This window comes from Papilio machaon, chromosome 2 (genome assembly GCF_912999745.1).
Source record: "Papilio machaon chromosome 2, ilPapMach1.1, whole genome shotgun sequence".
Taxonomy (NCBI): domain Eukaryota; kingdom Metazoa; phylum Arthropoda; class Insecta; order Lepidoptera; family Papilionidae; genus Papilio; species Papilio machaon.
In genome coordinates, this window is record NC_059987.1 from 2425331 (window position 1) to 2452302 (window position 26972).

Consider the following 26972-nt stretch of genomic DNA (forward strand, 5'->3'; position numbering starts at 1 on the left):
TCTTGCATTTCCATTGTCTCTTTTGAATTAATCAATAAATATATTTATCAGTGTAAACAAGCTTAACAATTATCAGATATTACTTGATTATAAACTTTTTTACATTTTTTTACATATATCATTTATATGTAAGTGATAAAAAGAAAATCCAGAGATAATGTCTTGTGCCAAATATCTATGTGAGGAATGTTCAAATTTTTATTCAACACTTGCTTTTTATCTCATCCAATGAATAGTACAAGAGAGAAGTCAAATTTGGCAATTTATATAACATCAGTATGAATTACATAAGGCTGACTATATCACAAATATATAAGTTATTACATATTGTCTTGTATAAGGAAGCTGATTTTTGATTTGTCAACCGAATTATAAATTTCGTACAAAATTACCCTGGCTTCTATATAATAATTTTACACAAATTATATTATATACAAAACTGTTCCTGAATGCTTGATACTCATTTATTCAACTTTTTATAGAATTTTTTGTCAATTGAAAAAAGTAATTGCCAAAGAAAATGTTTTCATAGTCCATTAAATAATGCAAATTAATGCTTTCAAAGTAAAGTAAATGTATTTTTATAACAATAGTTGAGTTTAATGTTTTGGTTATAGATTAGCTTTTGCAAGGAATTTAAATCGCAAATTATAAAAACAATTAAATTAAAACTGGTAAATAATATTGTTGAACACCTTTTATAAGCATTTGGAATTGTACATTGTAGTTTTAATAAGTTGAAACATGCATTTATATTATAGTAATATTAAATTATCTACAAAATGATTCTCCAATGAATTTACTCAAATAAAAAATATGTGTAAATTATTAAAGTATTTTATTTAAATCCAATAAATAGTTTTTAATTCCTGAATAACTATTGTGGCTTTAAAAAATTGAAACAAACTATTACAAGTTTAATATTTATTTTTATTACTAACACATGAGAACTAAACCGAAATTTCTGATTATTTCAGTTCCATTTTAAGCCTTAGCTGGAGGCCAGTCCCATTGCCCTTTGGGTGGTTTAGCTACCAGAGGTTCCCATGGTTTCCAGGTCAACATTTTCCTGGCCAGGTTCAGTTCATTTTCAGCTTGTATTATAAGTTCTTCAGCTTGACCACAGTTAATTTTAGATTCTAATTCATATGTATCCTTTGTCTGTAAAATTACAAATAGTAAAAATAGATAAAAAAAAGCAGTCAAATTATTTCAGTCTACCTTCTTTTTGAAGTCGGCTAAAAATAAGAACTGTTAATTTACAGTTGACATTTAATTTCCGTAGCGATTAAATCGCAGGCACAGACAGTATAAAACAAAGCTATATTTTACCTAATAAATTTATCACATTATAAAATACCTGCTGTAACACGGCTGCTCTCTCTCGAACAATCTGTTCAGTATATTTTCTGTAAGCTGCACTTTCTGGCATTTTATTCAAGGTTCGCAAAATTTTTCCATAAAGTGCGCCGAGAGTATGATGAGGGTTAGGAGCAACTGCTAATCCCATAAGCCCTGTGGTCTAAATAGAAATATGTCGTTAGATTTTTTGGATTAGACATATTTAAATTATTTAATTGTACTGCACTCTTCATTGTCCTCTGCGACTTTAATGATGCACGTTGTGTAGAGTCAATATAGTTTCAATTTTATAATAAGAATTTAATTCATAATTGAACGAAACCAAAACATAGTTATATAACAATCTTTATAAAACATTCATACGACAAATAAAAAATACCTTCTTTAAGACCCCCATAATTTAATTAATAACTTAGACGCTTGATTAACTATTCTGAAATAATTTTTTTTGCCAGTTTTTGCACTATTACAATAACCTCAATGAAATCTCAACGAAGTCAAAAACAATATAAATTCAAGTGTCAACGTCATGTCAACTCCATATGTCAAAAATTTTAAATCTAATTTTTTTTTTCACAGCTATGATAGGTACAGATATATATGTAAAGAAGTGTGTAGCTTGGTTGGACTCACACCCAATTTTAATGTTTGACTTATGTGTAAAAATTACATCAAGCAATACATTAGCTCATCAAAACAGAGAATTTATATTTTGAATAATAAGAACAGTTATTATTAATTAAATTCAATGTAACTATTTTTTCTCAACCATTATTGTTACTCTTTGACAGTAGTGCAGGATCTGTTTTGTCTTGTCGCTGAACGGATTGCTGGATCGTGGATCGCCGTCTTCTTTTTCTCAATAACGATTCTCTGCTATCACTATCACTACAAGATCCAGTCAAGATTAAAACGCACATTAACGATAAATAGATTCTAGATATGAAAATTTGTAGGGATAGAAATCTCACGCAAGACAGCTGATGAGATAAAATGAAATTGCGAGTTACCCTTTGAGTACAACACTTTGCTAAGGTAATTACGTGTATTGATAAATATGATTAATAAAATCACATCTCATCTGTTTGCCATATTTTTGCGACATGATATCGTTTCGTTAAGTCTTCATGCGTCTTGTCAGCAATAACAAATGAAAATATTCAAAATACACCATTTAAAAAGATAAAATGGTGAATTGTTTATAAGTTGTTCACTGAAATTCCTCGAACTTCGAGCTCTATTAAGTCTATATAAAATTTGAAACATAAAATGTTACACAAATCCTTGTGTAATGCTGTCGACCTATTATCAACTTAAATAATTTAATAAGTAATTCTGTATTTTATATGTTATCGGCGTAATGTATGCCTTTGCATCTCTAATTAACTTATATTAAGAAAAACTCATACAAAATATAGTTTTTTCTCCGTTTTTCGAAGAGTCTGAGGGAAATGATAATCTGTACATATGTGCATAGTACAAACCAATAGCAACATCTACAAATATTTCTATTCTAACTTTCAGACCCTCAACAATGGAGACTTTAGCTCCTGCCACACAAGATGACAGTTCAGGGGCGAATCCGAGCAGTGTCAAGAGCGATGACAGCAGCCCTCGACATGAGAGTGGCCGGGGCTCCCCACCCCCAAACTGTGCTATATGCTTAGGAACATGCCGCAATAATTCTTTCACTGACTCCTGCTTACACCAGTTCTGTTTTAAATGTCTATTAACCTGGAGCAAAGTAAGTTATTTATTTTACTATCAGAAAAGATTATCATATATAATCAGCCAGATGTGACATGTGAGGTACTTTACACTTGTTTTAGTAAAATAATGTAATCCATTTCATTTTAATTAACTATAGCTAGTTTATTTAATGAACTAAACTAGTGAAAGATGAAGCTACAAATTGAAATTGCTATTTATTAACTTGTCTTAAATAGTATTGCCTTATCAGTTTCATTGTTTGTACCAGTTATTGTCTCATAAAACAATGTTAACTGAAATACATAAGTACATAATGTGTACATAATTTACAACTTCACTGTAGTTAAAAATATTGGAATTTGTTTTAGAAATTTTTAATGTTTTATTTATTTGAATTCTGAACATTACAGGTTAAACCAGAATGTCCGTTGTGCAAACAGACTTTTCGTTCGATAATACATAATGTGAGATCCAATCATCAATATGAAGAATATATGGTTGAACAGAGACAGACAGAGGAGGCTGCGGAACGGATAGACATAAATACACTCACATCAACACGGAGGTTTAGATACAGGTAAGCTAGATAATTTTTTTTTTTATAATATTTAAAATATATACATAGGTATACAAGGATAATGTTGGATGTGAATATTGAAACATTGTTACTAAAGTATGATTATTAATTCCAGTCAGTAAAATGACAAGTGCAATTGTCACTGACAACAAAAGGGTGACCGGCTACAATTGTGTTATAGTCAATTTGATATCAAATAAAAAAAATTAATCTCGACTAACTTTTAATTGTAAAAACTCGATTCTAAATGACATTTTACTGACTGGAATTAATAATCTTAATCCTTTTTGTGAATTTCAACTGTTGTAACATCTGTATAACATATTGTTACCTCTATTTCTTTCAAGGATAGTGAAAGGGTTGGTAATATTGTTATACAAGTCTTACAATTGTGAAAATACAATATAAGTTAATAATGATGAAAGATCAGAAAGAACTATTTGTAAATTGAATTCTTTGTGCCAATCATACATTAAGTGAGAGTGAGTAAGGTGGCAAATGAGCAAACAGCCACCTGGATTCGCCTAAATAGCAAAGCGACCCTTATATTCCGATATTTCCCCTTTTCCGCCAAATCCATTTCCTCTTCTCATCCTTTCCTAATAAGACAAGGGTGGGAAGGGAAACATCAGGCAATATATTTGTTATTCTTAAATGTTTCAGATGTCGAAGAAATATAACATAACATTTTGTCACCTCGCAACTTTGATTCTGCTATCTCAATAGGTGACATTGTATTTATGTTAAGGACGACGCTGACGCTGCCGCGGCGCGAGTCGCTGGCCATCCAGCAGCTGCTGCTGCACTACCCGATGATGGCGGACGTGCTGCCCGCCCCGCGCCCCGCCGCCCGCGCCCCGCGCCGCCGCTCGCCCGCCTCCTTCCGCCGCACCGTGTACCGCCACAACCTGTGGGCACGCCCGCTTCCCGACTTCACGGGGCGCTTCAGGGACTGTTCACCCTTATTTTATAGGTAAAACATAACTATCACATTTGTGACACTTGTGTTTTTGTCTCCCTTATACTTTATTATCTCGCAGCCTGAATTTCTCCGCTTAGATGTTCAATTCATACACAAAACAAGCAAACATACCATTTTTTTTTATAAATTATATGTATAAAAATTTTTTTATGTTAAAGGTATAATGACTCACAAATGCATCGATTAGTACCATGGCTCACTCGGGAACTTCATTATTTATTAAATGAGAATGTGGGGCATATATCTTATGTGATAACGAGGATCTTGGAGCTCCTACCTCAGTACCACATTAACTCTCCGGAGTTCAGGGAGGCGATGCTCCGGTACTTCGGCGACAGGACCGACCATTTTCTGCACGAACTGTACTGCTTCGCCTCCACGCCCTACGACATGACCGGCTACGACCGCAACGTTCAATACACCACCGACACGAGGATATCTACTATGGTCAATGAGGTCATATCGAGTTCCGAGTCGGAAGCGAGCACGGACTCCGACATCGTTATGGTGTCCAGCTCCGAGCCGGCGGAGCAGCCCCCGGGACCCTCCAGAGTGCCCGCGCCCGTCTATCCTCAAAACTACATTCCAGAGCCTACGACGAACAACGTCATTCCTATAGAGACCTTATCTCATACCGATACAGATGACGATTCATCGGAAGTTATGGTTGTAGGATACATAAAGCCACCTCAGGACAGGACTCCCGAAGTGGTCGATTTACTCGGATCGGATAGCGACGTGATCGTTCAAGAAAACGTACCGGAAACGTCCCAAAGCCACGACACGGAAAGTAGACCCTCCGGATCACTAGTTAAATTAAGTTTAAAGAGACACAAGCCTCCAGTGTCGGACTCCGATAGCGAGAGCGATGCCGGCGTACCTCCGCCCTCCAAGCGCAAGCGGCGACATCGCTCCAACGACACGGCCACCACCTCCGACACTTGCCGCACCACGCCCTCGCCCGCGCCCGCCTCGTCCTCCGCGCCCTCCCCCACTCCCACTCCCACGCCCACGCCCAGCTTCCCCTCGCCACCCCTAGCCGCACTCCGCCGCTCCCCCAGTCTGACCTCCACGTCCTCGAACTGCAGCGAGCCCAGCGCCTGGTCCAGCGGAGAGACGTACTGTTCCACAAACAAGAGAAAAAGATTGCACAAGAAGAAGCCCAAGAAAAAATGTAAAGAGGCCCCGGTTGAGAAGAGTAAGAAGAAACCCAAAAAGCGGTCGACGCGACAGCAAAAAGAAAAGAATGCCACGAATTCGACAGCGGACAATGAGAAAAGCAAAAAGCGAAAATCAGATTCCGGAAAAGGAGTGAAATCGTCTAAGAAAGCGGCGGCCAGTGCGGCGGCGAGTGCGGCGGCCGCAGCTGCGGAGGCGAGCGCTGCGGCCGCCAACCTGCCCGGCACCAGCGGCGTCTCCGCCCGTAAGCAGCAGGACAAAGACAGGAAAGCAGAAAGTCGTCGCCCGGAGCGAGAGAGTAGAAGACTGAAAAGTGTTGTGAATGTCGTAAACGGCCACAAGAATTCGAGTGATTCAAACTCAAGTGCCAGCCCGCGCGGTGCGAATGATACTAGTGCGGTTATTAATTCTGTCGTAGCGAATTCTAGCTCGTGTCAACGTTCCCACAAATTGGATGTGGGACGACGGACTGTGATCACGCAAAGGTATGAGCCCCAGTCTGCCGTCAAATACGATACAGACGGTACGTCGGATTCGGAAGACGATCTGCCCTTAAATCTGACAGTGAAAAGGAGCGCCTATTCTTGAGTATAATTATTACAATTCTAATGTACGCTTAAGTATATGCTAACATTTGTACGGGTTCCCGAAATCTAGAAGTGTGCTGGATTACGAATACACTGATTGTTCCCTTGAATACAGAGATGCCGAATTTATGTTACAAAATTAGTAGCTTTAACCATATTGTAAGTTTATTTTATTCATCTGGCACACTTCAATAAGCATATGTTGCATAAATCGCCATCTGAGTTTTTATATCATAATAATATTGTAAATATATTCGTAACCTATTCTACTTAATTATTCGGTTTTAATTATTTGTTTGATTGTACGATCAAAACATACCATGAATTGTAGTTGTTGAATATAATTTTGTATATTAAAAAGAAAAAAAAAATGTATAATTACAATGAATGTATTGAGAAAATTACTTATATTACGATATACTGAAACAAGACAACTTTTTTGGACATAACTACTTAATGAAAATTAAAAGTCACCTCTTGAACATCTAGAAATTATATTTCTTAACATTGCATATTGTTAAATTACGGGTAATACAGACAATGTACTATATAAATAAACTAGTAATCTGTATGAAGTGGTGGAGCATTGCGGTGTTCGTTGCAAAAACAACTGGATTGTAAAAATGTGGGCCTCGCGGACGCGTAGATCTCCGATATTAAATATGATACAACGTCCAAGGGACTTTGTGAAATAAATGTACAATAAAAATCTTTGTAATTGTTTTATTTCAAAACTGTCGATATGGAGATCTTTTGTCTCAGAAATTAGTTACCTCTGATGAAATCATACTTGCTTCGTTTGTCCTACTCTAGATTTTCATTGTTCCTACCAATACTGTTATTCGCGTTATACAACCTAAAACTTTATCATCCTTTAATGAATCTTAGTACTTTCCTTAAGGATTAACTTTGAATTATTAAAAACGTATAAAAGATTGCGTTTTCCTCCTCGTAACCTTGACATTGAAAACTGATTTATTGCCTTAACAAAGGTAACCTAACTTCAATTGAATTACATTGTCAGACATGTAAAATTCCAGTATGTTGCATACCTATAGTGGCATTAACATAATTTAAGTAATCGATTCGAATGTCTGCAGTACTGAATATGAAATCTATATTTCAATTTATAAATGCCATCCCATTCCTTCGCGCATGACCGGTGTGAATCATAAAATACGCGATTGCGCAAAAGTGTTGTCCAGGGACATAAACACGCGTTCAAAAGCATATATTACGACCAGCTACAGGTTGGAGGGCATATATATTGTAGGCGCCCTAGCTTGTACCTCTCAGTTGTAGTGTAGGAATTGGCCCCAGCGGGCGTCCTAAATTATTCCACAATAACAATATGTTGTTCGCTAAAAACTAATCTGATGATTTAATTGTACAGTTAAGATATATTTGTTCATATACACTAAAACATTATGTGAGTTCATTCCAAAAAATAGTTTTAAAATTTAATATTTTACCCAATTTGGAAAATAAAAATATATTCAATCGTTATACCATTTTCGAGGTCTGAATCTATAGTTCTAAGTCCTATCCTGGTAAAGTCAAAGAATATGCGCAATCGCAGTTATGTTCCGGTTTATTTCGTAAGAGTCATCTACTTATGGATACTACCAAACTTCGTTCTGTTTTCAAAGTCAAGCTGGTTCATTCCACTTTTTTTTTGCCAAATCATTTGGATGTTGAGAGTTGAATTGTTTTTTTCTAAATGCGAGGGCTTAGTTAGTTAATTCCATCAGTTCGTGTCAAGAAATAGGTGACACTGCTATTAAAGCCATGACACCAACTGAATTTGACAACATTTGCATTTGTAGAAGAAATGAAACAATCAATCAGGATATACTTTTTATTTCATTTTGAACTTAAATTCTAACTATACAATAAACAAGATAACTTGTGTATTAAAAAATAAAGTCTATATGTTTGACGGTAACAGTTTTATGGCCAAAATTTTGTCCAAACAATGATAAAAATGAAGTTTCACTTCTTAGATTCAAAATATAAGCATAAAATAATAAATGTATTACGTACAACCAAAAGTAATGCATCTACAAAACTAAAAACAGTTTTTTTGTGTTAAAATATATAATAAAAATAAAGCAAATAATTTATATAACAATAGATAATATACATTTAGAAGGTAAACAAACAGAAAAAAACATTGTATAATCTTTATTAAAAGTTTTTCGTAAGAAATTTCAGTTATTTTTATTTTCCAAAGCAATGATTTCTAAGCGTACCATTCAAATTTATTCAGCAGTCGCCCTCAACTTCTTCAGCGCACAATTAAATGAAAAAAGTAGCCTACGACATTTCTGTGTGCATCAGCTACCTTCCCTTAAAAGTCTCGTCAAAATTGGTGCACTTGTTCCGGAGATTATCCGGTACAAACGCGGCCTTACGGACATATGCATAGAGTGACAGACAAAAATTACAATAATTGGCTTTATATTATGAAATATATATATAGATTTCTTTTTAAAGTCATGTGAATAGGCATTCGAAAGAAGAGATGGATTAAAAACGCTGTTTTCAAAATAAGTTTCAGATATTCTGGGTTCAAAATAATTCCTACTTAATTCAAATCAATCGTAGTACCAAACAATTTTTTGTATATAAAAGATATAATGAATTTTATTGTAGGCATTTTTGACCCTGTTTCATAACTTTAATTGTTAAATTACCATTTAATCATCTCTTACATTCAAAAGTTATAACACAAAAGTAAAATCAAGTATTTTTAATTACCTAATAAAAAAATGTACGCAAATTCAAAATACACAATTTATTATTTATTAAATTAGATGGTTATCTGGTTTTCAAAATACAGTGATAATTGTAAAGGACGGTTTGTTGTACTAATTTTAACACCGAAAGCAATGACATTTATATTTTTTATTTATTTCATTTACATTTGATTACCAAATAAATATTTATTTTATTGAAACAACATAAGGCGTGCAATGCCCAACGAGTTACGGACAAATCGACACCATTTTTAAAACTTCGTTGTTGCGAGTTAAGTTTGAATTTTTTTTTTCGCTTTTTAACACCCAGTTTATTGAGTACTTATGTAGAAGTAAGTTGGGTATGCATTAATTAAAAATATATAGCATTAATATATTGTTTTTTATAAAAGTATATTTTGTCCTTACAACATTTAAATAAAGCCAATATTAAATAAAGAAAAAAAACTGTATGTTAGATTAAATTTATGCATATAGACAATAGTTTCATAGTTGTTTTTTAAACGTTAAAATATTATTTACTTTTGCTTATAAAGCACACTAAATAGAAACATTAAAATGTTTACTACAAGTCAAGCTCTAAAATTCATTGGAAGTCCAATAAATATTATTTTTAATGTAATATTTGCAAATACAATAAAAATTAAAAAAACGTTATTTCTATATACATATTATAGCCCAATTAATACAAATAGCAATAGCCATAATCATGAAATAAATAGATAATTAAAAAGAACCATATATATAAAATAAAATAATTAAATGTTATTTTCTGATTTTTTTTAATCTATGTTTAAAAACATATTCGCATTTTTATAAAAAAAAAAACACTGAGAAATATTAACGTGTTATGTTACAAGTAAATTATGAACAATTTTAATCAAAAGCTATAGAAAATAAAATTAATAGGCCTGATAAAATTGATATAAAGTATTGCGGTCTTCATACAAAGTTTAAGAAAATATTCATAATTTACTAGAAATCCTATAATATATAAGGCAATCTAATTATTATCTTATTATATGTGAAAAATCATATGCAACATTACCGTGGGTTTTCCACTAATGAGATAACTATATTGCTATCTCTTTCAGTCTATTTGAAAAAACAGATAATATATTTTTGTAGAAATGCTGGCAGTTAAACCCACAGATAAAAAATACTGTTACAACCTTTTTAAATTGACTTAAAACAAATTCGTTCACTAAAGTAATCTACGTGATTATTATTATTATTTTCTTTGTCAATATAAGATGCTAAGAGGACAAAACATTTGATATTTGATAAAATCTATTGAAAAAAAAAATACTTAACCTTTTAGCGGCAAAAAACAAAGATTAAGTTATGAAGGGTTGACTTCGACAACAGTGTTCATGTGCTGAGGATGAGGTTTGAACTCCACCACTTCCTTCCACACCAGTTCTGAAAAAAAAATAACCTTAAAAACTGAAGTAGGCATGACTTCTATTTGTATGTACTTCGATGCTACATGACTGTCACATGACATTGTCTCTATCTTGTGTCTGTAGAGAAAAAGATAAAATATGCAAGTGTTAAACCTTTCCACTTGTCAACGGGCAGCTCCATGTCCTCGAAGCTCTGGTCGTAGGGCGCGGAGACGGGCTCGTCAGTGGGATCCGCGTACTGTGCGAGGTACTCATGCGCAAGTGCCTGCTCCGCCGTTATACGTCTGCAATGGTAACACACAATTTCACTGTTAACAAACTCGATATGGGTTACAATTTTCATTTTAACTTAAAGATAACTCTTCAATTTCCCCTTATTTGTGAAATTTGACGAAAACTCTGACGCTGACATTGAATATTGATATCATAAGTCCCAAGAGACGTACTTATCAGCGTCAAGTTCAAGCATCAGCTCCAGCAAATTGATAGCGAGCGGGTTAGCGCCGCGGAATACATCGCGGAAGTCGCGTCGCTTCAATGTCGGCAAAGACTGGATGTAGTTTCTGGCCTGCAAATAAAAGAGACAACAATCAAATCTTTATATGTGACATAATAATACATGACTCCTACAATCCGTGAGAGGAATGAAAACTTTTCATTATTGATCAAGGCGCTTTTATTACAGGACATTACAATAGACATTTATTTATACAAGCAAAAAAACCCCGTTATCAGTAGGACGATTATAACAAACAAAAAGCAAAAATACCAATATAACTAGTCTAAGAGGTCAATAAAAATATGTCGAAGTATGAACATTGTGGGTGTGATTTTAATTACGCGCCGTCTTGGTAACAACAAACAACCTAGATCACCTTGAACTGTCATTATCAACTCTGTAATGCACAATCTATTTATGCACTAATAAATTCAACTAAATAATATTCCTACGTTTAAATAGTACAGAGAAAATATAAAAGAATTCGACAATAATATTGTATTCATAAAATAAATATCGTAATATTATTTCAAAGTCTTCAAATGACCAAAATAGCATCGTCATCTTTTATAGGAAAAAGTACTTTTATATCTATAAAACATTTCAATCATTTTAACAAGTAAATTACATTGATATTACATTCTACGTTTTTTTTTGTTTTTTTTTTACCTGGGGAAATGACTACGCATATTTGGACACTATACGGGGCGAACAGTAGTATTAGTACATTCTATCTATCGATACTTTAATTACTCATTATCATTAAACATATATTAAAATTTTTAATATATACACAAAATGTTAAAATTTTATGGTATTTATTTGATGAGATTTTATTTCATAGCATTATGATACACAAAATTCGAAATTAATATCACTCAAACTCTGTTTTGCAACAAGGAACGTTAATATTTTACGTTACGTTACTTTTAAGTAATAAAATTGAGGTTTATTTTCGAATATTAAAATTTAGTAGAATTTCATTTGAAAGCATATTATTCTTTAGCATTGTGTTATATTAAAGTTATATAATATGTGAATATATAAAAATCAAGTTGGATTAATGAAAGGTAGAAGTTACAATTACAAATACAATACAGAAGTATTTAAATTTATATGTATTATTTTTTTTTATGCCATGTATTTAATTCAATCTTACTAATATTAGAAATGCGAAATGGATGGATATTTGTTAGGTATCTCCGGAACGGCTCAACAGATCTTGAAGAAATTTAGCATAGCTGTAGAACATAATCTGGAAGAACACATTCATCGTGGACGAAGTCGCGGTCGACAGCTAGTTAGGATATAATCAGTTACTATCCATCTCATAATTACTTACCTCTTCACTTATAATTTTGTCAATAGTATCCTTGTCAGGTTTGCCGCATAGAAATAATATCCTTGTGAGATGGTCAATATCTGAGCGTGTAAATGTTAAGGTTACACAAGCACCGAACTCACACTTACAGAAGCGAGTTGACATTACAAAATATATTAAAGCATTTGACAGTTGCATTTTATTGATGTTACAAACCATATTAACAGTTAATGTTACAAACCATATTAACAGTTGATGTTACAGACCATATTAAAGCATTAATTAAAGCTGTTGCAGTCACATAACAATGCATACATAACATGTATCGATATACAACGATGGTATGAAGAGAGACAGTATCATTTATAAAGATTTCCTATTTTTAGTGTACTTACTGACTCTGAGGATATTTTCGTCATAAATTCTTGACCCGGTGTCCCCAGTATCTCCATGATTAAGTTTAACTGATGTATATCTGTCTCATTCATTAAGGTTTACAAGCAAAAATATAAACATTTAATTACAAAATAAAGCACTAAATAACAAAATAATAAATTCTTAGCAAACATATCAAATTAATATTTATCATACAATAAAGATGTATTATTATAAATATAGTCTATGTTTTCAAAAAAGGATACGGTCTGATCCAGGAAACAAAGTCCTGCCTGTCAAGAGTTCAGCCATAATGCATCCCACTGACCAGATATCAACTGTCTGGTTGTAATGCATCCAATTGAGCATTATTTCTGGAGCCCTGTACCATCTACATCAAAAAAATGTTTTTAATATAAACTAGATTTTACCCGCGACTCCGTCCGCGCGGAATAAAAAATAGAAAACGGGGTAAAAATTATCCTATGTCCTTTTCCTGGTTCTAAGCTACCTGCCCACCAATTTTCAGTCAAATCGATTCAGCCGTTCTTGAGTTATAAATGGTGTAACTAACACGACTTTCTTTTATATATATAGATATTGTTCTTATCCATCACCAAATATTTGTAGATATTTCTACATTTGTGCATATATTTTCAAAAGTATGCCTATTAATTTTTCAACTAATAAAATCTATTTATTTAGTTTCACTCTACTTTACTCTAACATCAACAACCTGCCCTTGTTGAGAGTTCAGGCAGAGAGTTGACACAACATTACTGTTCTTCCATACATCTGGCAGGAAAAACTAAGAGTTCCCTTGATATTTGTAAGGTATGCAGGTTCTTTTAAATGAAACATGCCTTTTCGAGTCACCATTAATATCGGACGGAACTTTTTTTCTTTGTCAGTTTGACAGATAAACATTCAGAAACATTATATAACGTTTAACACATCTTTATCAACCTTTATATCTGAATTCTTCTGCCTTCTTATGCTTATACAAACTAAGTTAATAACATGATGATAAAGTTATAGTAGTATATTGTATAAAATGATTTTTCATACCTTGTAGCCACATAACCAGTCATTTCTGTTTCAGTTGGCCTCGCTAAACCAAAATCTAAGATCTTCAACTCACAGTCTTCATTTACAGCTATATTAGAAGGTTTTAAATCCTTAAACAAAACATGCAAATTAATAATTTCATTATCATTACATTTCTTTTAAAGAAAATTTACAGTTTTATAGCTGTTTTTTACAATGATGTTACACCATTTTTTCTCTCATATATGCCTTATTTATTTCTAACTAGCTTTTACCCGCGACTCCGTCCGCGCGGAATAAAAAATAGAAAACGGGGTAAAAATTATCCTAAGTCCTTTTCCTGGTTCTAAGCTACCTGCCCACCAATTTTCAGTCAAATCGATTCAGCCGTTCTTGAGTTATAAATAGTGTAACTAACACAACTTTCTTTTATATATATATATATATATATATATAGATAGATAACAGTATTTTGCTGGTTAATTAAAACTTAAGTAGGTTAAGGTAAAGTGAAATCAAATGTGTTGAATTATACACAATGGTCATTAAAAATGTTAAAATTTAAATGGATTGATGCTTATTACTCAATAACACAAGAATTGCTGAATTTATACATTTTCACTTACTCTGTGTATAATTCCTGCAGAGTGTATATATTTCAAGCCGCGTAGGATTTGATATACAAGAAATTGTACATGATCATCAGACAGCTTTTGTGTGCGAACAATATTATTCAAATCTGCGCCCATTAAATGTGTAACAAGATAAACCTGTTGAAATTCTTCTAGATTCTTTTCAGGACTAAACACATCCAGCAAACCTAAGACAAAGAAATTCTTGAATATTTTCATTTAAATAATGTTTTTTATCTCAGAATAATGAAACAAAATTCAACTTAATTTTTGGAAAATTTAATTTTAATTATTAAGTAATAGCCAAAACTGTAAATGTCATAAAAAGTTGATTGTATAAAGTTAAAACTTTAATTTATTATGACTAAACATTATTAATACAAATAAAACATTCTCATTCTATTATAAGAATTGATATTCAGATTATAGAAATTACTAATATTTTAATGTAAATTAACAAAAATTTAAGCAAAATATATATTTTTAAAACTTTATGTTGTGTTTATCTTTAGAAAAGCATATTATTAACTATAAACTATTATGAATACCTACCTATAACATTTTCATGATTCATATGCTTCAACAATCGAAGTTCCCTATATGATCTTTTGGCATGCACTGCAGACTGAAATGGTCTTGCCAACTTTTTTATGGCCACTTTCATATTATGTAGCGTATCTATAGCAGAACTGTAAACAAAATAAATACATCTGAGGTGATGTAATTCAGGTGCCAATACAACTGCCACAAATTACATTCATGGCTCACATGCATTACAAAATAAGTTTATTTAATATAAATAGCAATTTAAATTTATATGAAACGCAGATACCAATCTTTGAGATTGTGCGATAAATTTGAGATAATTTTAGACTAGTATTTGAACCAGTACCACCCACACAAGACAAGTCACTTAAATGATTAAATAATCTGAATTTTAAGTTCACAAATCTTGTAAGATTTCGCATATTAATTGTGAAATGACATTAGAAAAACCACTGTTCCTAAATTATGTTTTAAAATAAACACATACCATACTTGACCATAAGCTCCAGACCCTACAGGTGTAAGCATCTGATATCGCTCGGGCACAATCCATTCTGTTTTATTGATTTCTACCGTATGGAATCGTGGCATTTTGTATTACGAGTTCTTTATTAGATTTCACTTTAAAAGGCTTTGTAATATATCTGTAAACAAAACGATAATTATTCAATACGAAAAATTGAAATAAATCGCTGTCAAAAGCTGTCAGTCAGCATTGCTGAATAGTGAGGTGCAGGTGCATGATTGATGATATTTTGGCATCGATAAAAAGGAGAAATCGATTTATTTTTGTTTTCGAACATTAATTTTTCTTTTTGTTTTGATTTTTACTCTAAGTAGATTTATTAAATTGGCTCTTTCTTTTTTAATTTTTTACTTCCCATAATCGTGAACTTGTATTTTATATTTTGCACATCTATAGAAAACTAACTAATCCTGTCTCATTAATGTCTCCTGTCTTATTGTTCTGACAGTGACAGTAATGTGTTCTTTGATGTCAGTCAGTTCTTCTGTCATTAAAAAAAGTAAAGTTTAAGAACAACAAACATCTAAAATCTAAGATCAGAAAGTAGATTCATAAAAGGCGATAAAATGGCACAGACAGCGGGAGTGAAGCCCATGACTATTGTTGGTCGTGTGGCGTCCGAAAGAGAAAGATGTCTTGGGATGACTGACGCAGAGAGGGCTTGGCGTAAGCAATGGTTGCAAGACCAGATTTTAGCTTCAAATGAACCGGTTCATGTCGAGGAATATTGGAGAGAACGCATTAATCCTATTCGTCGGTTTTATCGCAAACCTTTGGACGTTATATACAATGCCCTTACCCCTGTCCTGGTAAGGTTACATAACCCTAATAACCTAAACATATTAAGTAGTAAAAACAAAGATAACATAAAAGAGTACCTTGTGTCATTTTAGGGAGCTCAACGTGCTGCAGATTACAGATACATAACAGGGAAGCTTGGACTCATTGCGTTTGGAATATTGGGAATCCATTATTATTTCAAGTACAATACAAATGTAAGTATTACGATTTTCAACATTGTACAAAATACTTATAATCTTATAATATGTTTACTGGATTTGGGATTTTACATAATCAAAGTGTGTTAATTAAATTTCTTCTTTGCTGGTAATGTGTCATTGACTTATTTGTTCCACTTCTTTTTTTTCATATACCACTCTTCTGCTACATGTCATAATTAGGTGCCAGCGGGTGATTACCCTATCTGATTCACCTGATTACTAAATAATTATTTTGCTACTTTTAGGACTGGACAAGGAAAGGAGGCTGGAGAGTGTTAAAAACTAAGCCCATGGTTCTGCCAGGGCAACCTGGTTTCCCATACAAATCTGATCGTCATGTTCCTGCTGATTATGCAAGCAGGGGATTCAAATCATCTCCTATATAAATTTCATTGCTGTTTCATAATTTAAAATGAAATTTAGAAAAGAGTTTTAAATCTGTGCTTCTAAAAGAAATTGTAAAAAATATTAGTCATTAAAGGTAATTTATAAAAACACATTTTATTTTAGTTTATGAAAAAAAATTACAGGAAGGAATTTGGATCAAGAAGAAAAGTCATTTAATGTTAGTAATAATTTATTAGGCAAAATGTATTCCCTCAGAATTAAAAGCATGTAACAGTTTCATAAAATCATCACAGTCCATTGTTCTAGCTCTCATTTGATCCACACCAGCGGAAGTTAATATGTCTTGAACCTTTTGTTTTATATCAAAATCTTCTGGTATTTCCTGTGAAACCAGATATTTATTATTTACCAATTATATCAGACAATTGAAAACATTATCCAGAAACATACACTAGAGATACAATTTTTTACCTTGTTGTGCAAAGAACAATGTACTTTGTAATTCTTTTCTAGTGCTGCAATTGTTGTTGAATGTTTGAATGCAGCTGATAATGTTTTATTCTTTCTAACAAATGCTATTCTTGTCAAGCCATCCCATTCAACAAAATTTATAGGTGGAGGTGGATTTCTAGGCTCAATTCTTACAACACTGGATTCTACTTTTGGTGGTGGCCTGAAATTGTTTTTCCCGACCTATAAAATGAAATTTTGTAAGGTCTTGGTACATGATTTTTTTTATAAAAAGAAACATAAAGAAATAATCTAACCTTCATTAACATATCAACACGGGCTAAAAGTTGAGTATTAATTGACAATCTACAGTATAACTTGTCACCGGGTTTGGCAACCAATCTTTGGGCAAATTCCTGTTGGAACATAAGCACAGCACATCTAAAGAATGGCCTGTGTAACAACAATTTAAATACCAGAGGTGAACTGATTTGGTATGGAATATTTGCCACACATATATCGAAAAATGGCAGCTCTGTTTTCAAAACATCTCCAACAATTATTTGCAGCTTGGATTGATAAGGTGTGCCTTGTACTCGTTTTTGAAGTTCAGCAACTAATCTATAGATCGAAAATATATTAAATCTGGGAGCATTCAAAACATTTAGAAATAAATTGAAGGATTACCTACAAAATTATTACCTTGTATCAATTTCACAAGCAATGACTTTTTTGACGCGATCTAACATTTTCATTGTCATATTACCAGTACCTGGACCTATTTCAAGGGCGACATCAGTAGGTCTTAGTCCTGATTTATCTAACATTGACGTAATAATAAGAGGATTTTTTAGGATATGTTGGCCGAAATCCTTATTAAATTGAATACCTAAAATGAAATTAATATTATTTAATTTAATGCAAAACAAAAATACACATGTGATTTTAACCTTATTGCACTTGTACAAAAGTATACCTTGTTTTGCAATTTCATTATGTACTCTTGCTTTCTTTTCTGCTTTTATTTTCGGCATTTTAACCAATATGTTTTTTGAATAACTATAAATAAAAGAAAAAATAACCTATTTGCCTGAAAATAATATTGGCATTAGATTTGTCACTTGTCAAATTCTCATGGGAAATCGAAATGTCAACACTATGAGTAAAAAGAGCATAACACTATGAGTAAATAAAATATACTTAGAAAACATAATACAACAAATGTTGAATATTTTTTTCAAAAGTGGGTATTCAAAAAATAATGCATCAGCTTTGCCTTGCACACCATATTTAGGGTTTTTCACTTATGCTGGCAAATTGTAAAATTTATATACCTGTATAACTTTTATTATTTTTACCAAAGTCGGGCTAAGTTAAGTTAGATGAGTATCAAACGGGAAATGTATAACTAATTTAACAATAATGTTATCTAATTTTTAAGTTTTCGTAGCAAGTTTTAAAGACCATTTTGTGGAATTCCCTTTTCTGTGCTGTGTGTACTATGAGCAATTTTTAATTTCATATGGCAATTCACAATCGTCAAATTTTGGCATGGTTGATCTTAACTTGAAAGAATAAAATAATATCGTTTTGTTGGAATTATTATGAAAATGGAGTGGAAACCTGAACCAGAAGGATTACGGCAAATACTTACACTTCTCAAGGAGTCTCAATCACCGGACACAGTAACCCAGAGAGCTGTTCAACAAGTATCCTTTTGTAATTCTTTAGTCGGTTGCCCTAATCGGCGTGGATGTTTTTTTATTATAAAACCGTTATATTTTTAATTTGGTGTAACTTTATGATATACAAAATGTATGGGTTTGTATGTAACTTACGTACTAATTATAATTTAGGGCTTAGCATCTTTTCACCACGCTCGTGATAAAATCGATTTTTCCGACATGACAGTCATTGACAGCTTTCCGTTGTAATTATATTTTCCATAACAATATTTTATCAGAAATTGGAAGAATTGAACAAGTATCCCGACTTTAATAATTATCTTATTTTTGTATTAACAAAATTAGTCTCAGAAGAAGAGCCTACAAGGTCTCTCAGTGGTTTGATCTTGAAAAACAATGTAAAAGCGCACTACAATAATTTTCTGCCGGAGGTCGCGGAGTTTATAAAACGAGAATGCCTATCAGCTGTAGGAGACCCTTCACCTTTAATCAGAGCCACTGTAGGCATTATCATTACCACTATAGCAAGCAAAGGTGAATTGACCTCATGGCCAGAACTCTTGCCTGCTTTGTGTCATATGCTTGATTCTCAAGACTACAATGTGTGTGAGGTAAGCAAGATATAAATTAAGTGACAATAATATATCCTGAATTTTTTGATAATATGCAAATATGAATAAAAACATAATTAATTTTCAGGGAGCTTTTGGGGCACTGCAGAAGATTTGTGAAGACACGGCAGAAGTTCTTGACTGTGATGAACTAAACAGACCACTTAATGTACTAATACCTAAATTTCTTCAGTTCTTCAGGCATTCATCGCCTAAAATAAGATGTCATGCTATAGCATGTGTTAATTATTTCATAATGGGCAGAACACAAGCCCTAATGTTGCATATTGATTCGTTTATAGAGGTAAGTTTTTATGTCAATTTAAGGAAAACATTGTCTTGTGGAATTTAAAAGGTTCTTTGATGTAAGATATCATAAAACCACTTAAAAAATAAAAAGATTATGAATATAAAAAATATACTTGTAACTAATTTTGTAACATCTGTTACAGAACCTTTTCCATCTAGCAGCAGATGAAGATCCAGATGTCAGGAAAAATGTTTGTCATGCTTTAGTTTTACTCCTTGAAGTTCGGTTGGATAGGCTCATACCACATCTACCCAACATCATTGAGGTATTTACTGTCACAAATTATATATTATTGAATCTTGAAAATTTTACTTTATATGAGTGCTTTTATTTGTATGTTTTTCTTCACAGTATATGTTGATTCGCACACAAGATCCTGAAGAAGGTGTTGCCCTGGAAGCATGTGAATTCTGGCTTTCTCTCGCAGAGCAGAATGTGTGCCGGGAGGTAAGCATTAAATGATGCTTATTTATTTCACTTATCTTTTTTTTTACTTGTTTGTGATATAGTGACGTGATTTGCTTTGTTTCTACACAATTCTAAAGTCTGGCCATTACAAGTTTACTTATAGTGGTTAAAGGAAAAGAAATGCAACAATAACATACTAAAGATGTAATTATATTTATAGGTTTTGGGTCCTCGTCTGCCTGCACTACTCCCAGTGCTGGTACGTGGCATGCGCTATTCTGAAATGGATGTAATACTTCTGCGCGGCGACCGGGACGATGACGCCGATGACGCGGAACCAGATCGCGAGTCTGACATTCGTCCGCGCTTTCATAAACCACGTTCCCACACCATAAAGCACAATGGTAACATTTTGAACATATAGAAGATTTTATTTACTTACCTTACTCGGTCCAAAAGATCATGTTTGCCACTGTTTAAAGTATAGCAGGGTTTTTAAATTGTAATTGTTTATGATGTCCAGCGGGGGCGGGCGACAGTAACATGTCAGGTGGTGGGGAGTCTGACGAGGAAGATGACGGCGGGGCGGAAGGCGACGACGGCTCGCTGTCAGACTGGAACCTGCGCAAGTGTAGCGCTGCCGCGCTTGATGTGCTCGCCAACGTGTTCGGCGCTGACCTATTGCCTGTGCTCTTCCCCATACTCAAGGAGACCCTATTCCACAACAGCTGGATTATTAAGGTAATGAAAATATATAATTTTAGTATCCTATTGTTATATATATTTCTTAATATTTCAGTGTTTGGTGGTTTTATTTTCAAAAGCAATATACATTAAACATTAAATAAATAAGTTATGATTTTATGCAGGAAAGTGGTATCTTAGCATTGGGCGCAGTAGCGGACGGTTGTATGGGTGGAATGGTGCCTCATCTGCCGGACCTGGTGCCATACTTGGTGTGCTGCCTGTCGGAGCGCAAGGCACTCGTGCGTGCTATCACCTGCTGGACCCTCTCCCGATACTCGCACTGGATAGTCTCACAGTCCCATGATCAATATCTAAGACCTGTTATGACTGAGGTAATTATGCACAATAGTTTAATTATTACTATTAAGAGTTAATTTAAAGATAATCTACTGTGGCGTAATAGCACCATTGCTTTCTTTCCGTATTTTAAGAAGGACTTAGTTATTAATTGATATGAAACCACTATAGCATAATGTAGATTTTGGGTTTTAACTGTATTTTTTTTTCGCCTAGTTATTGAAGCGGGTGCTGGACAACAACAAGCGGGTGCAGGAAGCAGCCTGCTCGGCTTTTGCTACCTTGGAAGAGGAAGCGTGCACTGAACTCGTACCCTACCTCGGACATATTCTACAGACTCTGGTCTATGCTTTCGGCAGATATCAACATAAAAATTTACTCATATTGTACGATGCTATCGGCACATTGGCAGACTCGGTAGGCCACCATCTCAACAAACCTGAATACATCAATTTATTGATGCCACCGCTCATCACTAAGTGGAATGTATTAAAGGATGAAGATAAAGACTTATTTCCCCTGCTCGAGGTTTGTAATTTAAAAGCAATATACATGGCATGTGAAAAAAATGAGATAATAGTAATTAATGATGTTTATTTCAGTGTCTCTCATCTGTGGCAACTGCGCTGCAGTCAGGATTCCTGCCGTACTGCGAGCCTGTGTTCAGAAGATGCGTATCTCTTATAGAACAAACTTTGAACCAGAATATTGTAAGTTTTACTTTATTTGTGTAATTTCCCAAACAAATATCCCAAGCTTATAACCTTTTTTTTATAACCTTCTTTTTTTGAAAGTCGGTTAAAACTACGTTTAGTAGCTATTTTACTTTCAATTTGACAAATATATAAATTGTTTTTGAATGTTGTAGGCAAATAGTCAGAGCCCGGAGCAGTTTGAGGCACCAGACAAGGACTTCATGATTGTGGCACTGGATCTGCTGAGCGGTCTGGCGGAAGGACTGGACGGTCACATCGACCACCTCGTGCATAACTCCAACCTCATGCAGCTGCTCTACCAGTGTATGGGCGACCCCATGCCAGAGGTACAAACCTTCACCCTCGTTGTATACTGACTGAGATGGTTGTAAACCAGGATAAGGAGGTTAACTGGCCTAAAACCCTTTTTCTACTGGTACTATTTCTGCTTTTTCTATGAGCATTTAATCCATGGTCTAGAAGTTGTAGAATTCTGTAAGACATTTTAAAGTTAACATAATAATTATTTTTCATTTCTGATTTAAACTAGTTGTGTGATGATGTTGTGGACCTATATAGATATTAATAACAATATGTCAGGTTCGTCAATCATCGTTTGCGCTATTGGGAGATCTGACGAAGGCATGCTTCCAACATGTGCACCTCTACATCCCTGAGTTCCTCAATATACTGGGCATGAACCTCAACCCGGAGCTCATCTCCGTCTGCAACAACGCCACCTGGGCTATTGGGGAAATTAGCATAAAATTAGGTGAGTAAAACAGTATCCATAAACCTTTAGTTTAAACTTTTCACATTATATTTAACCTTTTGAAGTATCAATCAAATTTTAGACAGTTGTTGTTTTTGACAAACAGCAACAAAAATAAATTTGCAGTGAACTTGACTGCAATCAAACAATCAATGTATTTAATTAATATTATATTCTTGTTCAATTTGTATTATATTCTTTTTTTTTATTTGATCTTTTGAATTTATCATAGTACTGTATAAAATTATGTTTATTATAATTGTTATAGGTCCGGAGACATCAAAATACATACCTCTTGTACTCGGTCATCTTGTTGATATAATCAATAGACCTAACACACCAAAAACATTATTGGAAAACACAGGTAAGTCATACAAAGTAATACTTTAATTTGATAAATAAATATATAAATTTGATATACTAATAATTTCTAATTGATACATTTATGTGCACTTTGCTAGAATGAATTTGAGTGAATACATTTTTGGTGGCAGTTATGTTGTGAATATATTGTTTACCTTTGTATTTCCCTTCACTGCTTTATATTGGTTATCCATACGATTCATTACGATCTTTATAATTTGTTGCTGAAATATTCCACTTGATTTTATCTTTAGCAGACAGTTTGGCAGATTTTATATAAAGTAATAAACTCTAAATCTATGCCACCACTGTTTACTAAGGAAATTAACCATATTGAATGTATTTTTTAAATTTTTATATTTTATTATAGAATTTATTGTTGTTTTAACTTGTCTTCTTGATGTAGCTTTAACATTATATGTATGATAAAGTTGTAACAATATGGAAGAGCAGTACAATATGTTGATGACCGCTAACCTTGGCGGAGTGCATACTACCTCGGCCTGTTGGTGTGTTACTTTTTAATTTCTGGGGTGTAATGTACATATATATTTATATATATTATATCATAACCGTAGTGGCCATAGAGCACGGGGCACTCTGGTCCCATCAATGTGCGACTTTGGTTCAATAGTTCCGGTTAGGAAGTTGATTATTTGTATTTGTAAGAGTGATTTGTTGCTGTTGACTTATGTATTTGACTATGTTTTGAATGGTTTGTTCATTTATTTTCTTGGTTTTGTTCTCGGTATATCGTGGCGTGTAGCGATTACTATCGGTCGGCTAGGTTATGTGTGCCCCCACGACGTCGCACCCGTATTACATCAATTTGTACGCCAGTGGTCTGTAGTCAATTTTTTTTATTACTTTATATTATTATTATTACTATTACGTTTAATATTTAATAAGTTATCGGTCGTTATCATTTCGATCGTGGATGGTGTTTGTTAATGGCTTGTTAATGTTCTTTATAAGTTGTTTGAGTTGATCCCAGGCATGTAATGATTCATTTTTCTCGTACGACTCCGAGGCCACACTTTGCATACACTGATTATACGGGGTGGTATCTATTAGATCATCTTATTTTCAGTGCTGTACCTTGTGTGTTGAACACCATCCGCTTTCTAAATTATATAAGCTACAATCTGTATATATTATATTGTCCAAACTGCAAGGCAAACGCCGTCCATATATGTATCCGGTTATCCTTCCTATAACTAACAGCGGATAAACTGATGTCCCCTTAATGCATATGTACTGCACGATGACTAAAACAGTATGCTATATGTACTTAACTTGCTTTTCAGTTTGGAACACTCACGACATTCGTTCACTTAATGTTCTGTTCTCAATGTTTCACTTTTGATATTTGTTTCTTCACATAACCATATATACAGTATAGTTACATGATTATTTTTATTTTTTTAATACATTTTGCTTTTTATTATTTTCATAAGTTACGTGAATGGCACTTGGAACAATTGTTTCAAAATGTTTCGTCTCCAAGTGTCATCATAGAAGAGTGACCTTATTTATTTATATTCTTTGACATCATTTTCTTTAATGTGTTTTTAATATATTTTAACCTAATATCCTATATGTTATATTTTACTTCAGCTAAACTCGGTAGACCATCATATAACTGTTATATATTAGAAAGATAAAAACATAGAAGCTTCCTAGTTTACCAGTTTATTTCAATCTTTGCTTATGCCCCATCAATTAAATACATCAAAAAATTCAAAACTTGTATTTTCGCTAAGGTGTTAAAAAAGCGGCAAAGACTTAATGATGACATATAAAATACTGCTATAGAATATATGGTAGTATTATTTATAACAAATACACATTAAATCAAAAGCAAAATGAATGAAGTTAACCCTTTTTTTACTTGAATTTGATTAACGATTTCATAACAATTTTGACAAATAAAGTCACTCTGAAAATATTAGGTAGGTGACATCGATTGTTCCATTGCCCGTATCTTATACAGAAAACACGTATTGATTAAAAAAAAAAAGTGTTAGATAAATAGACAAAGGGCAATGTAGCAATGGAGTTGCGTTGCGTTGGCATTGGAGCCACGCGATGCTCGCCTCATCGAGCGACCACTGACATGCCAACAGGTGCACCTCGCTGCGGAACATACGCGACAACGACGAGAAGGACTCCGCCTTCCGCGGCATCTGTCAGATGATACAGATCAATCCGGGCGGAGTCGTCACCGACTTCCTCTACTTTTGCGACGCGATCGCCTCCTGGTCGCACCCCAAGGACGATCTGAAGGAGATGTTCACCAAGATCCTGCACGGCTTCAAGAACCAGGTGGGCGAGGAGAACTGGCGCCGCTTCACAGACCAGCTGCCCGTCCAGCTCAGCGCGCGCCTCTCCGCCATGTGCGATATATAAACATCAACCTATATATTATGGTGAGTAATTCGGTATTATCACTAGTATGTAACTCGAATGATATCTGAAATGTGTTTTGGAGAAGATAAAAAAGGATTGACCAACCATTCATCAATGTTTCTCTTTAACTTATGCCCTTCTATGTATTGCTATATTATTTTCCTTTCGCAGGGGAACCAATGGGATCTCGGGTCGGGAGGTCGTGGCAGTCGCCGCCCATTCTGTACTGTGCCAATGTATTTACGTCACGGGCGCTGCCCGACACAAACTACAATAGACCATTCGGTGCCCTCTAATCGCTATACAATATTTGGCATTTTTTCTATTTGTGTACCTGAAAAATGTGTAATTAGCGGCGACACCACTCAAACTATCGTCAAATATATAGTGACGTCATAACAGTTTCGGATATACGCACACTGGGCTATAACCGGGCTCGCCTCGTTTGCGCGGCTCGTCTCCATATTGCATGATTTAGTGATAGTCAAGTAGTGTGTAATCGATGTCTATAACTAGACCGTTTCATTATTTTTCGAATTGATTTTAACACTTTGATTCCTTTACCCATTTTAATAGGGCTCCGAATTTAAAACGGTCTAGATATTGTAGGAATTAACTTGAGAAAATTAGTGATGTAACTTTTCGATAGATTTTTAAATGAGTCGATAGATGTGAAAAAAAATTCTTTGTGTATATCGACTTTTTGGTGACATTTTTTTTAATTGAGGCATTTTACGAGTCGACTTCGGCTGAATCGGCTTGTTGTGTTTGCCTTTTTTCGACTGACGAAAACATTCACCGCTGAACACGTCTCTTGTGCGCTAGTGTTTGTTGGAAATTATCATACTCGTGTTTATAATGTAACACTATATCATTTATATTAAATTCATTCTTTCGGAATATATGGTGTTTACGAAAAAGTATAAAAATTAAATATATTTTTATCTAAAGCATTTATTTTGTGTCCTCCACTAGATTGTTCAAATATTTTTTAATAATTAAAAAATTCATGTCTATATATAAAAATATTTTTGAAAATAAAATAATAAGACTTAGTGAAATCGAGAATTTTTGTCGTCTGTGATTTGTGACTGGTTTATTTTGAATTATATGCGGTACGATTATGTATTATATATTATGTATCAATGTCGACGTAGACATAATATGTGTTGCTTTGATATAATTTATGTGAGCTAGATTTCTGCTATTATTATATACCAAATAGTATTTTTACGTTGTATTTTGTTTTAATTGTTTTGTATGTTTGTGTTGCCCGCATAGAAAATTATTCATTTTATTGACTTCGGACATTAAATGTTTTTCTATTGTATTATGTAACGAAAAAAATAATACTTGACATTTTAAAAC

The 26972-nt window shown here is 33.6% G+C and overlaps 6 protein-coding genes across 8 annotated transcripts; 3 read left to right on the forward strand and 3 right to left on the reverse strand.

Annotated features, from left to right (window-relative positions):
• Positions 1-963: 963 nt before the first annotated feature.
• Positions 964-1897, reverse strand: LOC106709300 (NADH dehydrogenase [ubiquinone] 1 alpha subcomplex subunit 5). Its single transcript, XM_014501077.2, has 3 exons — positions 1742-1897; positions 1361-1522; positions 964-1161 (listed from the first exon to the last, which is right to left on the reverse strand). The coding sequence occupies exons 1-3, from the start codon at positions 1757-1759 to the stop codon at positions 985-987; spliced, it is 357 nt and encodes a 118-aa protein (XP_014356563.1). The 5' UTR covers positions 1760-1897; the 3' UTR covers positions 964-984.
• A 275-nt stretch (positions 1898-2172) lies between these two features.
• Positions 2173-6700, forward strand: LOC106709299 (E3 ubiquitin-protein ligase Topors). Its single transcript, XM_014501076.2, has 5 exons — positions 2173-2397; positions 2887-3106; positions 3483-3649; positions 4398-4622; positions 4790-6700. The coding sequence occupies exons 2-5, from the start codon at positions 2897-2899 to the stop codon at positions 6396-6398; spliced, it is 2211 nt and encodes a 736-aa protein (XP_014356562.2). The 5' UTR covers positions 2173-2397; positions 2887-2896; the 3' UTR covers positions 6399-6700.
• Positions 6701-10070: 3370 nt separating this feature from the next.
• LOC106709262 (mitogen-activated protein kinase p38b) lies at positions 10071-15691 on the reverse strand. 2 transcript variants are annotated; one of them, XM_014501023.2, is made up of 9 exons: positions 15470-15691; positions 14989-15125; positions 14431-14624; positions 13826-13935; positions 13024-13148; positions 12404-12483; positions 11009-11130; positions 10716-10846; positions 10071-10578 (listed from the first exon to the last, which is right to left on the reverse strand). In XM_014501023.2, the coding sequence occupies exons 1-9, from the start codon at positions 15571-15573 to the stop codon at positions 10499-10501; spliced, it is 1083 nt and encodes a 360-aa protein (XP_014356509.1). In that variant the 5' UTR covers positions 15574-15691; the 3' UTR covers positions 10071-10498. The 2 variants fall into 2 exon arrangements, with proteins under 2 accessions (XP_014356509.1, XP_014356508.1); XM_014501022.2 differs by lacking the exon at positions 12404-12483 and adding an exon at positions 12778-12857 and having other exon boundaries at positions 15470-15686.
• Positions 15692-15941: 250 nt separating this feature from the next.
• On the forward strand, positions 15942-16971 carry LOC106709264. Its single transcript, XM_014501026.2, has 3 exons — positions 15942-16317; positions 16402-16503; positions 16755-16971. The coding sequence occupies exons 1-3, from the start codon at positions 16075-16077 to the stop codon at positions 16893-16895; spliced, it is 486 nt and encodes a 161-aa protein (XP_014356512.2). The 5' UTR covers positions 15942-16074; the 3' UTR covers positions 16896-16971.
• An 88-nt stretch (positions 16972-17059) lies between these two features.
• On the reverse strand, positions 17060-18453 carry LOC106709263 (probable dimethyladenosine transferase). The gene is made up of 5 exons (XM_014501025.2): positions 18284-18453; positions 18010-18196; positions 17625-17928; positions 17329-17550; positions 17060-17239 (listed from the first exon to the last, which is right to left on the reverse strand). Exons 1-5 carry the CDS (start codon positions 18339-18341, stop codon positions 17090-17092), a joined length of 921 nt encoding a protein of 306 aa, XP_014356511.2. The 5' UTR covers positions 18342-18453; the 3' UTR covers positions 17060-17089.
• A 388-nt stretch (positions 18454-18841) lies between these two features.
• Positions 18842-26569, forward strand: LOC106709312 (transportin-1). 2 transcript variants are annotated; one of them, XM_014501090.2, is made up of 16 exons: positions 18842-19016; positions 19271-19603; positions 19692-19907; positions 20056-20178; positions 20265-20360; positions 20542-20725; positions 20845-21062; positions 21191-21400; positions 21582-21893; positions 21968-22075; positions 22234-22407; positions 22661-22832; positions 23101-23196; positions 23962-24037; positions 25322-25624; positions 25776-26569. In XM_014501090.2, exons 1-15 carry the CDS (start codon positions 18912-18914, stop codon positions 25602-25604), a joined length of 2706 nt encoding a protein of 901 aa, XP_014356576.1. In that variant the 5' UTR covers positions 18842-18911; the 3' UTR covers positions 25605-25624; positions 25776-26569. The 2 variants fall into 2 exon arrangements, with proteins under 2 accessions (XP_014356576.1, XP_014356577.1); XM_014501091.2 differs by lacking the exons at positions 23962-24037; positions 25776-26569 and having other exon boundaries at positions 25322-25476.
• The last annotated feature ends 403 nt before the right edge of the window (positions 26570-26972 follow it).